This window comes from Barbus barbus (genome assembly GCF_936440315.1).
Source record: "Barbus barbus genome assembly, chromosome: 18".
NCBI lineage: Eukaryota > Metazoa > Chordata > Actinopteri > Cypriniformes > Cyprinidae > Barbus > Barbus barbus.
In genome coordinates this window covers 30,899,626-30,913,785 of record NC_136746.1, presented here as the reverse complement: position 1 = coordinate 30,913,785, position 14,160 = coordinate 30,899,626, and the positions used below count along the sequence as shown (strand labels likewise).

At 38.2% G+C, this 14,160-nt stretch overlaps 1 protein-coding gene across 1 annotated transcript in view; it reads left to right on the top strand.

Annotated features, from left to right (window-relative positions):
• Positions 1 to 11,216, top strand: part of LOC306884125 (PWWP domain-containing protein 2B-like) — an 11,927-nt gene extending 711 nt beyond the window's left edge. Inside the window, exons 2-3 of the mRNA XM_079439816.1 lie at positions 5,020 to 6,652; positions 8,556 to 11,216. Coding sequence (XP_079295942.1) covers positions 5,020 to 6,652 — 1,633 coding nt within the window. The 3' untranslated portion in view covers positions 8,556 to 11,216. The remainder of the gene's footprint in view (positions 1 to 5,019; positions 6,653 to 8,555) is intronic.
• The last annotated feature ends 2,944 nt before the right edge of the window (positions 11,217 to 14,160 follow it).

Genomic DNA, 14,160 nt, shown 5'->3' with positions numbered 1-14,160 from the left:
ATATTGCTCCGCTGTAGGCTACCTGTTTATTCATTTCATCCATATAAATGCATATTAGGATTTTTATTGAAATATTTTTCTTCTAAAAGCACACAGGCCTTTGATTGTTTACCTGTTTTCTCTTTATTTATAATGACCTGTCATTGTTTACACCAGGGCTGCACGATTATGACACAAATCGATTATCGCAATTTACATCGAATAATATTTGTGCCATTGTTTGAAGCAACTGCATGCCATATTTTTATATGAAAATAAAGAAGCTGAAAAACTTGTATTGCTTTTCTGTAGTATTAGGCCCCAAATGTCAACGATGCATTGGATTGGTTTCGTTAAGTTAACCAGTAAAACACATGCAGAATAACATAAGTGGACTTTGAACGATTCTGTAATTGTGGCATCTGTAATTGCGATTAGAAATTTGATTAATTGTGCAGCCCTTCAATCCCTTCTCCATAAAAATGAATCTCTTATTTTCAGGTTTAATGTAAATAATGTGCAATGTCACTCAACCGCTTCACAATGTTATATTCCATTATAAACAGCATATGAACATGGATATTTGCTCGAATATGAGCAACTGTGAGGTTTTTATAGACACTGCATCGGGATATATCATAGACACAGCTGAGAAATAATGAAATATGACCTGCATTCTAGAGCTCCATGTACTGTTTATCATCCAGTGTTTATATTAGTAAGCTTATGCAGTATTCCATATATTTGGTTTAATTGTTAAATATTTTGACAGCTTATGATATAAACCGTCTACATATGCTCGGTTTAATTTTCAGATGTTATTATTTGGTGGTTAAACTATGGAAACCTGAAGCATCAATACCTTTTTGCTGAGGAATGAGCATAAATGTGTCACTTTCCTCTCCATTATTATGCAATGTGTGTTAAATGGCTTCTTGAAATGTGGTCAGATGCTGCGTTGTTCCTGTTATGTCATGATTTATCACGTCCTGCTCGTGTTCAGGAGTCGTGAGTCATCACCGGTCGCTGGACATATTGTGCTACGTTCAGAATTTCATACTAACTGCACATTTTCTGTTAATAGATGACCTAGTGATTACACGGCATAAAATACAGTGTCCCACAATGCAGTGCACTCAACCTTTCATTTCCAGTGTGACGAATGCACCAGAAGTATCATCTTTTTCTTTTTTTGCATAGTATTTAATGTAACTACGAAAATGTACGTTTTTGCACCAAACATAACTTAAAAAGGAAAATAAAAATATAAAAAATGCTTTCACAAAGTTGTAAGTAAAGATTATTGGAGTATGTTTTACTAGAAAATACTAATAATGTTTTTCTCCTTAACGTCATTTTCTTCAACATAAACGTTTCTACACATTCATTTTTGAGTGTACGAAAATAAGCTGTAAATACGTATATGAAAGATTTATCAAATATTTATTGATATAAAAAAATCAAAAAGGTAATTGTGACATTTTTTCCTTGCAAAATTGTGAAATATAAATTTGACTTTTTATTTTTAAAAAAATAACTTTAAAATGCAAAATAAGCTGCATGCACTGTAAAAAAAATAGGATTTTACAAAGTTGTAAGTAAAGGTTATTGGAGTATATTTTCTAGAAAATAATATTGGAGTCTTTCGACTTTAAAAATGTTGATGTTTAATTGGATGTGCTGCTTGATGATTCACAAACGATGCAATTTAAAAGGTGATTGTGTTATTATCTCAATTCTGATCTTTACGCTTTCAGTTCTGAGAAGAAACGTCTGAATTATTAAACATAAATAACTTGCAATTGCAAGAAAAAAGTCAGAAATGTACTCATTTTTGTTTTTCAGAATTAACTTACAAATGAAAAATATTCACTGTAAAAAATGATTTTTAAATGTTGTAAATAAAGACTTTTGCAGAGTTTTATTAGAAAATGCTATTTATGTTTTTCTACTTGAGAATATAAGTCAGTGTGTTCCTTTATTTCTTGGTGAGAAGTTTCTACACCAATTGTTTTTCGTTGCACTAAAATATTAAACAATCATAGAATAATTCCTAAAAATAGTAAGCAGAATTCAGTCAGTTAGTGTTCCATTCTGAACGGCCTGGGAGTGTTTAAATAGCATCCAGTCGTTCATCATCGTCTGTCGAGAGCATTTGAGCTGTTATAAATATTCTGATTATGCAATGAAATGTTTTCTTACTCCCACGCGGCCGTGGTTTTTGGATTCCTCAGCTCTGTAGGCTTCGAGGACAGGTGCTTCAGGGGTGGGCTTTTTATTTTGCATCAAACATCTCAGATGATTGGTGTTTATTGCCTGAGGGCTTCTGCCTCTTTTACCCGCAGGACTTCCTTCTAAGGTTTAATTGATAATCTCGGCACAATCAGATTTCAGCGCTGGATGTGAAAACAAGCAAATCTCTTGGCCCTCTCCTGTGTCCCCGGTGGTTTATGGGATTGTTTTTGTTCAGTGAGGTGGAGGGGGATCCGGATCGTCCTGTTGGTCTCTTTGTCTGTCGTTTCTAACCGCGTTTGGCTCAGGTTGACTCTTTCACAGACTCCTGCTCCCCTCGAGGCGCCAGTCAGAAAAAAGTCAGAATTGCATGCAAAATATAAAATCAGAAGTGTGGGACATAAACTCACAATTCTAAGAAGAAAAGTCAGAATTAAGACAAAAAGTTGCAAATATCTTTTTTTCTTTTTTTTTTGTTCTGTGCATGGTGGAAACAGAATTGCGAAACGTAAACTCATAATTCTGAGACATTCTGAGTTATTCTGAGAATTCTCTGATTTAGCAATTCTGACTTATTTTCCTCAGAATTGCTAGTTTATATCTTTTTATTCTGAGTTTGGGTTAAAGACAGAAATGAGTTTTGAAGCATCAAAAATAAAGGTTTAATACAGCTTTAAATAGTTTTTTTCTCTCTCTGTCTGTTCTCTGTACATTAGAATGTGTCCTGTTTTATTTTTATTTTTCTGAGGAAAAACTAATGACTGTCATACATGATTTACAGAAAACACCCTCTAAAATGTCACTCAGCATAACAATAGTTCGTCAGGCGTATTTAGAACCAGAATCATTAGATGACATTAAAAGACTATTTAAGGATCACAGTTCAGCCCTAAAATACTAATTAATTGTCTTTTAAATCTTTACAAATCTTTGCCACTATTCTTCAAACTAGGATTTACCCATTTATTTAGTATGATCACTTATTATTTTATATAATTTAATAAGTACACGTCAGAATACTATGTATGCTATTTCAATTTTTACGTTAATGTCACACTGAATGACAATAGAACATTTTCAACAATGTGTTGATATTTTCACAGAAGTTTCACAGAAACATTAAAATAGACACTTAACTTGCATTTAATATGCAATATTTTAAACTACTGTCTGAGTTTCACTCTTAAACTTATCATGAATTTGTATATAGCATTTGTTTCATTAAGTACAAATATACAAAGTGTTGGAAATCTATTGAGTATTACCAGTGAGAATAATTAAAAGTCATTGTGTAGTAATTACAGCAGTGAGGTGTTGGGGAGATCATGTGCCAAACTATTATGAAAACAATGTCACAATGCACATAATAATAATAATGGTTATCCTAAAATAGTCTTCATTTGCTTTGTTGTATTTTTCCAATGTGACCTTGATGTGTTTTTGTGAGATTCATCCAACTACGTTTAAGTTCTTAGAGTTTTTAAGAATAAGAGTTTTGAGATATGAAGCAATATCTGTGGTGTTTTTTAAAGGCTATAAAAACAGATAGGTGTGGTTATGTGTTGCATGATATAACTGGTTCACTAACCTGTTTTTCTGGTCAAGAGTCAGCTTGCCATTAGAAATGATTAATCGTGTGTTTCCGATCTTGAGCGTTCAGAGGTTTTGCAGCACTGTGATTAAAAATAAAAACATTTACAGGTGAAGGAAGGTTTGTTTTTTTTCTGTGCCATATTAGATTATTTTAATATACTTTATTGTCCCCAAACAGGAAATTTGTAATAGTCTCAATAGCCAAGCACTTTGACAAAACCTGATACATTTAAAAATGAAAATAATATTCATATACACTATACACATCAACCACTCACACAGGTATAAAAAGGCATAAGCATCACTGATCAGTATTCAGCAATCTAATTGATACTGATAAAAGGGTTTTTAAACCTGTTCTGATAAAAGAGATACAGTATGTAATTGTCCTGTCACTCCATCAAGCCCAAAACGCACTGCATGATTTTAGCAATCCTATAAGATCATTGCATGTCACACTGCGATATGGATCTAATAAATTTGGCTACGATGTGTACGATGATGACACCTATTGACTCGTACGATACGATGCACATTACTACAGAAGAATAAAACGTCATCGGCATGCGCTAGTGGAATGAGCATGATAAATCACAGTTGAGTTGTATTTTTTTGTGTACTGAAAAAAAGTGTAAGCGGCGAAAGAGAAAAGGATAAGAGCTTGAGGTAAGCAGTTTTATGTTTTAGCGCCATGCCGCGTTGATTTCATGTCGCATTTTTATTGAACGTGGATCGTAACCGCAAACACTGTGCGATGATCATGCTATCTTTGGTCACTAGACCGTGACAACAGCCATCTTTGAACCTCTCTCACTGTACGGCATAAGAGCACCGATTAGCAGCCACAATTACAGAAATCCCCACGATTGTTTCACAATGCCAATCTTTGGTCTGCGACAGCCAAAAATCGTGCCGTGTGTTTAGGGCTTTAAACCACAGTCTTCATAAGTAATACAATTTCTGGTGAAGTCTTTCACAAACCCAATTAACATGAGTGTCCCACGTAAGAGATTTATCTGTTTGCATTCCTAAATACTTGTATTATTGCACCTGTGTGAACAAATACAGGCATATGATCACCAATAAGCTTATAATCAAAGATGATTTCTTCCGTTTTCTTAGTATTTACTTTTAAGAAATTAGCATCACTCCACTCAACAAATGAGTTGAGTGAAATTATTGGCTCTTATGTTCCCTCTTGACTCTTTCCCGTAGGACTGGGCTGTTTTGCCTTCCAGACGTTGTTGGAAAATCCGAAGAGAGCCTCATATTGAGACCGGACTGTGAAGTTTCGAGTGAAGAGGCTTCCTCTAAACCAGTTAGTCAGCCGACAGAGCAAACAAAAGATGAGAACACGGAGCCTGAGATGACACCTCCGCCTGCTCCCGTTCCCATCCCGGTGCAACCGGGTCAGCCGATATATCCACCGTACTTCGAAGGCGCCCCGTTTCCACAGCCCATGTGGGTCCGGCATACATACAACCAATGGGTACCGCAACCGCCGCCTCGTTTGACCAAGAGGAAGAAAAGACGAAGTCGAGAATCTGGAAGGATGACCATGAGCACAATCCGACTGAGACCTCGGCAGGTGCTCTGCGAGAAATGCAAAAACACACTAAACAGCGACGAGGAGGGCAAAGATGGGCCAACGGTGCCCAAGACGTCCAGGAAGGAGAACGCTCTTCAAGCCGACGAGGACCCTAAAGCAACTCCAGCCAAGAGGAAAGACGACGGAGAAAACAACAACAAAGAGTCAAAGAGACGAGAGGAATCGATGGTCTATGACAGCAAACGCTTCCGGAAGGACAAGAAAGACGATGAGAAGTTTCCCAAAAGGGACGTCGTTCCCCATAGTCCCGTGATTAAGATCTCTTATAGCACTCCACAAGGTAAAGGCGAAGTGATGAAGATCCCCTCGAGAGTTCACGGTTCTGTCAAACCCTTTTGCCCAAAGCAGCTTCTGCAGAACGGCCACGGAGAGCAAAACGCTTCCAAGGAATCCCAAAAAGTCGTGCAATCTCCTGTAGATGCCATCCGAACGGGTCTTACTATTTCCATTCCCAAACTCAAAATCCCAAAGTTGAGTGACTCCCCTTCGCCCAAGATACGCTTGAGATCCCGGGCCGACGGAGCAGAGCAGGTGTCCGTGTACGAGGCAGAATTGGTGGACAGCGTTCAGAGGAAAAGTCCTAGAGTTCCCAACTCTCAGTCTGAAGATGGTGCGGAGAAGAATTCGTTAGAGCTTTGGTCAGGTGAGGAAGTCGAACGGCACGGCGACTTGACCTTACTCATCAACTTCCGGAAGAGGAAAGCAGACTCCTCAAGCCTTTCCGTGTGCAGCAGCGACAGTCTAGACGAGTCCAAGTCGTTTAGCTCCGACGGAACGTCGCCGGAAATCTGCGATCTCGCTCCAGGTGACGATATCTCAGTCTCATCTTCCTCTCAAGGGGAAAGTAAGACTGTTCCGCCTCTAACCGTACGACTGCACACTCGCAGCATGACTAAATGCATGACCGAGGAAGGTCATGCCGTAACAGTGGGTGATGTTGTTTGGGGGAAAATCCACGGATTCCCTTGGTGGCCTGCGCGGGTACTCAGCCTTAGCGGTATTCGTAGAGAAGACGGCGAGGTCGATGCTCCTTGGCCCGAAGCTAAAGTCTCATGGTTCGGTTCTCCCACCACCTCCCAACTCTCGGTTGCCAAACTCTCGCCGTTCCGCGAATTCTTCAGGTCACGCTTCAACCGCAAAAAGAAAGGGATGTACCGCCGTGCCATCATGGAGGCTGCCAAGGCGGTGGGACACATGGGTGCCGAAATCACATCTCTACTGGCTCACTGCGAAACTTAGGTGAGTCTCTTGTCTTTCTTTGGGTGAAATGACAAGCAAAGCATACTTTAGTTTTGACTTACAGCAGAACGCTTTTAAAGTATTGAGCGCACTCAACCCATGCGCTCTAGAAAGTTTAATATTTGCCCAGTATCTGCACTATTTCTCTCTAGAAGTTATGAGCGCTAAAATTATCTTTGCGCTTACTTAAACTAGAGTTGCATGGATCTCTGAACCCCTTCACGCAAGAGGTCGCCACAGTGGGCATCTGTTGTTCTGCATATTGTTTATTTTTCAGATGTAAAACAATGGCCTTGGGCAAGTGTCGCCACCTAGTGGACCAAAACTTGCAATTGTGATTTAAAAAAAAAAACAAATCAATAGTTTTGCTTTATTTATTGGGCTGCGTGTTTTGGTCCAAAATTTTGATTATATGTAAATATGACTATATAATAGTTGTTGTTATTATTGTTATTACTAAGTAAAGTATTAGTAGTATTATTATAATGTTATTATTGTAAACAAATGAACTATTTAGGTCAAATTCTATAATTACAATATTTTTTTATTTTACAGTCTCTTTATCTGTCTAAAATAAATAAAAGTTTGGCGGTTTGATGTTTTAAAATGAATAAAAATTAAACCACCGAACTTTTATTTTGACTGTGAAACTCTAAAACATGTTGCACATTTTGAAATTTTGCTATTGCATTGAGCCATAATGTGATTTCAGTTTTATTTTGATTAATCATGCAGGCTTAATATCTGTTTGTGTATTTGTCTCAAAAAATATTCAAGGCGCATGTGCATTCTAAACGTACAGAGTGCTCACGTTTAGAAAAAAATCAGGCAATGCACGTTAATATTGAAATTTGCATATGGTGCACCTTACATATACCCTTGCGTACGTGTTAAAAAGAAAGTGTACTTCAAGCTTTACTGTTCTTTGCATTCTTTTAAAGGAATAATTAACCCAATTTTTCATGTATTCACCTGCATGCTTTTCCAAATCCAAACAACTTTTTCTTCTGTGGAAAATAAAAAATTAATGTTTTGCAAGTGTTCTGATGCTGCTCAAGTCTTATTGAGTACTTTTAGGTTGTTCTAGTAGTGCTTTGATCATGGCTTTCCCAGAGTGCTTTAGATGTATGGTAATGAGCAGCGTTAACATCCTGCTAAACATCTCTTTGTGTTCCACAGAAGAATATCATACAGCTTTGGAATGAATGTGGGTACATAACATCACTTGTGTTTTTAGGTGCACATTTCTTTTAAATTTCATGATCACTAAAAGTTATTGAAAACAGTAGGCTTGATTTCTGTTTTGCATAGAAATGTCTTTAACTTCCCGGTTGGTTCCCATGGCCTTAGTTTCTGTGGAGATTGCTAAGTCACCTCATGTTTATTGAGGGTCAGATGCAGTCTTGGTTCAATATTGTCTCAAGTTCACAAACCGCTCCCACTGCCAGTGTTTGGACTCCTGAATTTCCCTTCAGCCATATTTAGTCACATCTACCACTGCTTAGCATGACTACATGTCTGCAGATCCAAACTTCGGTGGATTGTTATGCACCATTTGTGCATTTTTATGCATGCATTTTTGTTTAACATTTGTGCATTTTTATATGCATGCATTTTTATGCATAATTAGTTTTTTTATATGCATGCAATTTTATGCATATTTATTCATGCATCTTTTGTATATGCAATTTTTAATGCATTTTTGTATTCTCTTTACATAAAATCCTTGACTCACAACAAACTCCCAATGATTTGTTTTTAGCATGTTGACGTCATTCTCAAATAAGCATATCAATGCACAGTGCATGCAAATACTGGGTTTAAATAATGCAATTAATTGCATTTTTATCAATACTGAATTCTGTTCTGTCTGTTAATGTATCTGTTTGTTTTCTCTCCGCAGAGGATGAGGACGGCAGTGGACTGGCTGTCATTCAGGGTTTTGCAGGCGCTCCCAGGATGTGGTGATCTCCCCGGACGGAGAGCGCCTTCATTTGCCACGGATATCATGAGGGAAGGTGCTTTATTTCCCCCCACACGCGGCTGTTGGAAGAAAACGCGATGCACGTACTGTGTTCGAGGGGCCACGAGGAGAACGTGGGAACCTCAGAGCGAACAATTCCCCCATTTGTCTCTCCATCTTTCATTTCCGTTTGTTTTTTAGGACGTACATTATATTAGAACAAGTAGCTCGACACTAAATCCGAATGTATTTATTCACAAAAAAAAAAAAACACTCGACCGGTGACTGGCCCCTTGTAAGATCACACTGCTGCTGTTTCTTATGACTCTTATGTCCGTTTAGGATCGGAACGGAATGACGAATATCTGTATTATAATACAAAACGACAAGTCTTACTGTGTCTGTTTCTTCAGATTATGAAAATGTGAAATTCCTTTTTGCATCATGTAGGTCTTACACCATGCAGTATGTCAGTTTGTCCGTCGCTTCACTTTCTCTGTCCTCTCCAAGAAATATATCTCTTGTATGTCTCTCCATCCTCTTTTTCACTCTTGATTATGTGATGTTTTGCTTTAATTATTTAATGTGTCACGTTAAGAGAAGCACTTTATCCGTACCTTGGTGGCCTGCTGTGAACACTAACTCAAGTTTGCAGACTCTCGGAGGAGCCAACCCATCGCTTTTGAAGTGATTTTTAGTTTTTATGATGCAGATTTCGATTAAAGGATGCTTTCAGGAAGTTGTGTACACTGTATTCTCACGTTTAGCCCAGTTTACTTTGCTTTCCTCCTTTATGAAATGTTCCACTGGAGATATGGAGAGAACTGTACGCTCCTATGCACCGTCTCTTTTATTAAAGCATAAAAGCAGCTTGTTCATGATCATGTGTGTGCTGAATGAGTGCAGCTGTATGTGGGCTTGAATATCTGCTGTGACACGGGACCTCCAGACGGCCGGACTGACCTGCGGGTGTCGAGCGCTTTATATCTGCCACGGCTCGACACGGTGGAGTTTTTTAAATGTGCTGTAAATAGAATAAAATATAAAAGCAATGCTCTTTTGCACGTGTGGTTTAGTTTCCAAACGCTGAGGTAAATGAGGCACTCGCTGACCTCTCGTTTATTACACTCATCTGCTGTTTGCTATCTGATGCTTTTCATAGCTGTTGCCTAAACAAAGCTTGTGCTTTTGTGTTAAATGTGAAAGCGTGTTGACAGCCGTATCATTTGTGCATTTTTATGCATAATTTGTGCATGCATCTTTTATCCATCATTTGTGTTTTTATGCATGCATCTTTTATGCATAATTAGTGCTTTTTATGCATGCATTTTTAATGCATTTTTGTATCCTCTTTACATAAAATCATTGACTCACAACAAACTGCCAATGGTTAGTTTTTAGCATGTTGACATCATAATCAAATAAGCATATCAGTGCACAGTGCACGCAAATATTGGGTTTAAATAATGCAATTGACGCTCGCTGACCTCTCGTTTATTACACTCATCTGCTGTTTGCTATCAAACCTGATGCTTTTCATAGCTGTTGCCTAAACAAAGTTTGTGCCTTTGTGTTAAATGTGAAAGCATGTTGACAGCCGCAGCAGCTTATGACGCAAGATCTCTGTGGGTCTTTTTGTGGAGCCTCAAATGAGTGGTTTGCATTCACAAACTGTGGTTAACATCATGTACTGTTTGACTTGGATTAGAAGGAAGGCTAAAATAGTGTCCTACTCCGCTTCAGAGCTTAATATGGCCCTTTAAACATTCGATTGGCAGCATTTAACCTTTCATTTTATTGATAGATTTGAAAAAGCTAATTGGCAGATAGGTTTGTTTCTGTTTATGAAAGACATTGCAGTGATTGTGTTGTGAAAGGCTGATTGATTTCAATACTGCAGAGCTCTCGATGATCTTACTGAAGCTTTCTGCTGTTGTGTAATCAGACCTACTTGCAGTAGATAAGCTTATGTAACTAAAGTCTTGACCTGTGATTGGACTGTTAGTTCACGCAACTGACTACACACGCACACCTCTGACGACTAAACTAAAGGAATACAAACTGGTCCTATCTAGAGATTTAGAACTCAAGTTAAATGTCATGTATTGTTAAACAATTAGCATTACAAGGTTTGTGGTCGGTAAGATTTGCAATGTTTTTATATATTCTCACAAAGGCTGCATTTATATAATCAAAAATACAGCAAAAAACAGTGAGATATTATTACAATTTAAACTAGCTGTTTTCTATGTGAATATGGTGTAAAGTGTAATTTATTGCTGTGATCAAATCTGTATTATCAGCATCATTACTCCAGCCTTCAGTGTCACATGATCTTCAGAAATCATTCTAATATACTGATTTACTGCTCAACAAACATTTCTGATTATTATCAATGTTGAACACAGTTGTGCTGCACAATATTTTTGTGGAAACCGTGATACATTTTATTTTTCAGGATTCACAGATGAATAGAAAGTTCAAAAGAACAGCATTTATTTGAAATAGAAATCTTTTAGAACATTACAAATGTCTTTACTGTCACTTTTCATCCTTGATATCATCTTCCTTTATGAATAAAAGTATTAATTTCTTTTACACAAAAATCTTACTGACCTCCAAACTTTTTTTTTTTTTTTTTAAAGTAACTCAGATATTTTCTTGTAAATTAAAAAGTAATGCATTACTTTAAGTCAAGTCAGCTTTATTTATATAGTGCTTTTAACAATACAGATTGTGTCAAAGCACTTAACAGTATCAGATTGGAGGATAGAGTGTCAGTAATTTATAAAAATAAGATTAAACACTCAATTTTCAGTTAAAGGCATTTCATTATTGAATTCAGAGATGTCATTGTCTATCTCAGTTTAGTTTAAATAGTATCTGTGCAATCAAACTGATGATAATCGCTAGAAATTAAGTGTCCCCAACTAAGCAAGCCAGAGGCGACAGCGGCAAGGAACCAAAACTCCCTCTGTGACAGAATGGAGAAAAACCTTGGGAGAAACCAGCCTCAGCCGGGGGGGCAGTTCTCCTCTGGCCAGGATATTATTGTTTATTTATTGTTTTCTTATTGTTTTAATTAAAATTTTAAATGTATTATATTTCTATTTTTATATTGTTGCAATTTCTAACAATAATAGTATTATGTAGTTCTGTATTTTATTATATTTTTAGTTATTTGTTTTATTTTAAGTTTTATTGTATTTTAAGTTGAGGTCTTCACTGGGGATATGTCCTCTCATCTGGGCTGGATACGGACCGGAACGGGTGGCTATGGTGACTGGGGATATGTCCCCGGGGCTCATCCAGGTGTCCGGCCTCCGCCGACGATCAGGGCCACATACATCATCTCCCGGCGCCGATCCACCATCTGATCCGGACACGGACTGAGAAACAGAATAGAAACAGACAAATATTAGCGTAGATGCCATTCTTCTTATGATGTATCGAGTACATCATGTGTTATGGGGAGTGTTCCCGGTTCCGGTTGATCTAATTAATGCAGCCTAACAATCCTTTAACGGATTTGAATAATAGAAGTGTATTAGTGTGTTATGTGTAAGCCAGGTTAAAGAAATGTGTCTTTAATCTAGATTTAAACTGACAGAGTGTGTCTGCCTCCCGAACAGTGTTAGGTAGATTGTTCCAGAGTTTGGGTGCTAAATAGGAAAAGGATCTGCCGCCCGCAGTTGATTTTGATATTCTAGGTATTATCAAATGGCCAGAGTTTTGAGAACGCAGCAGACGTGGAGGACTATAATGTGATAAGAGCTCGCTCAAGTACTGAGGAGCTAAGCCATTCAGGGCTTTATAAGTAGTTAACAAGATTTTAAAATCTATACGATGTTTGATGTGGAGCCAGTGCAGTGTTGACAGAACCGGGCTAATATGGCCGTACTTCCTGGTTCTAGTAAGAACTCTAGCTGCTTCATTTTGGACCAGCTGTAGTTTGTTGATCAAGCGTGCAGAACAACCACCCAATAAAGCATTACAATAGTCTAACCTTGAGGTCATAAACGCATTAATTAGTATTTCTGCATTTGACGTTGAGAGCATAGGTCGCAATTTAGATAATAATAATTTGTTACATTTATATAGCGCTTTTCTAGGCACTCAAAGCGCTTTACATAGTAAGGGGGGTATCTCCTCGTCCACCACCAGTGTGCAGCATCCACCTAGTGCGCCAGAACGCCACCACACACCAGCTTATGGGTGGAGAGGAGACAGTGATGAAGCCAATCAGTAGATATGGGGATGGTTAGGAGGCCATGATGGTCAGAGGCCAATGGGCAAATTTGGCCAGGATGCCGGGGTTACACCCCTACTCTTTTTCGAAGAACATTCTGGGATTTTTTATGACCACAGAGAGTCAGGGCCTCGGTTTAACGTCTCATCCGAAGGACGGTGCTGTTTACAGTATAGTGTCCCCATCACTATACCGGGTTGTTAGGACCCACACAGACCACAGGGTGAGCACCCCCTGCTGGCCTCACTAACACCTCTTCCAACAGCAACCTAGTTTTCCCAGGAGGTCTCCCATCCAGGTACTGACCAGGCTCAACCCTGCTTAGCTTCAGTGGGCAACCAGTCTTGGGCTACAGGGTGATATGGCTACTGACAAATAGAAATGTTTTTGAGTTGGAAAAAAGCAGTTTTACAGATGCTAGAAACATGGCTTTCAAATGAAAGATTGCTATCAAACAGCACACCTAGGTTCCTAACTGATGAAGAAGAATTGACAGAGCAGCCGTCAAGTGTTAGAAAGTGTTCTAGGTTATTACATGTGGGGGTTTTAGGTCTGATAATTAACACCTCTGTTTTTTCATCCAGTTTTTTATATCGACTATGCATTCCGTTAGTTTCTCAATTTGGTGTGTTTCACTGGGCCGCAAATAAATATAGAGCTGAGTATCATCAGCATAACAGTGAAAACTAACACCATGTCTCCTGATAATATCTCCCAAGGGTAACATGTAAAGCGTGAAAAGTAACGGCCCTAGTACTGAGCCTTGAGGTACTCCATACTGCACTTGTGATCGATATGATACCTCTTCATTCACTGCTACGAACTGATGGCGTTCAGATAAGTACGATTTGAACCATGCTAATGTACTTCCACTAATGCCAACAAAGTGTTCTAGTCTATTTAAAAGAATGCTGTGGTCGATAGTGTTGAACGCAGCGCTAAGATCCAGTAGAACTAATAAAGAGATACAACCACGATCAGATGTTACTTTACTACTTACTTGAAAAAAGTAACATTATTACGTAACTCGTGTTACTTGTAATGCGTTACCCCCAACACTGCCTATGGGTGAGACTTCCAGTTCATTAGCCGCTATAGGTAAATAACAAGGAGAATAACAGCGTGCAGTAAACGGTAAAACTGTTTGCACTACAAACCAGTGTGTTCATAATTAAGATAATACATTAAAATAATATAAGACACCAATTTTCAATATCAAGCAGCAAAACAAACTCTTTTGTACAGCTAAAAATGGCTGGACGCGGATGAGACTGGAAGCTAAACCCACAGAATTTA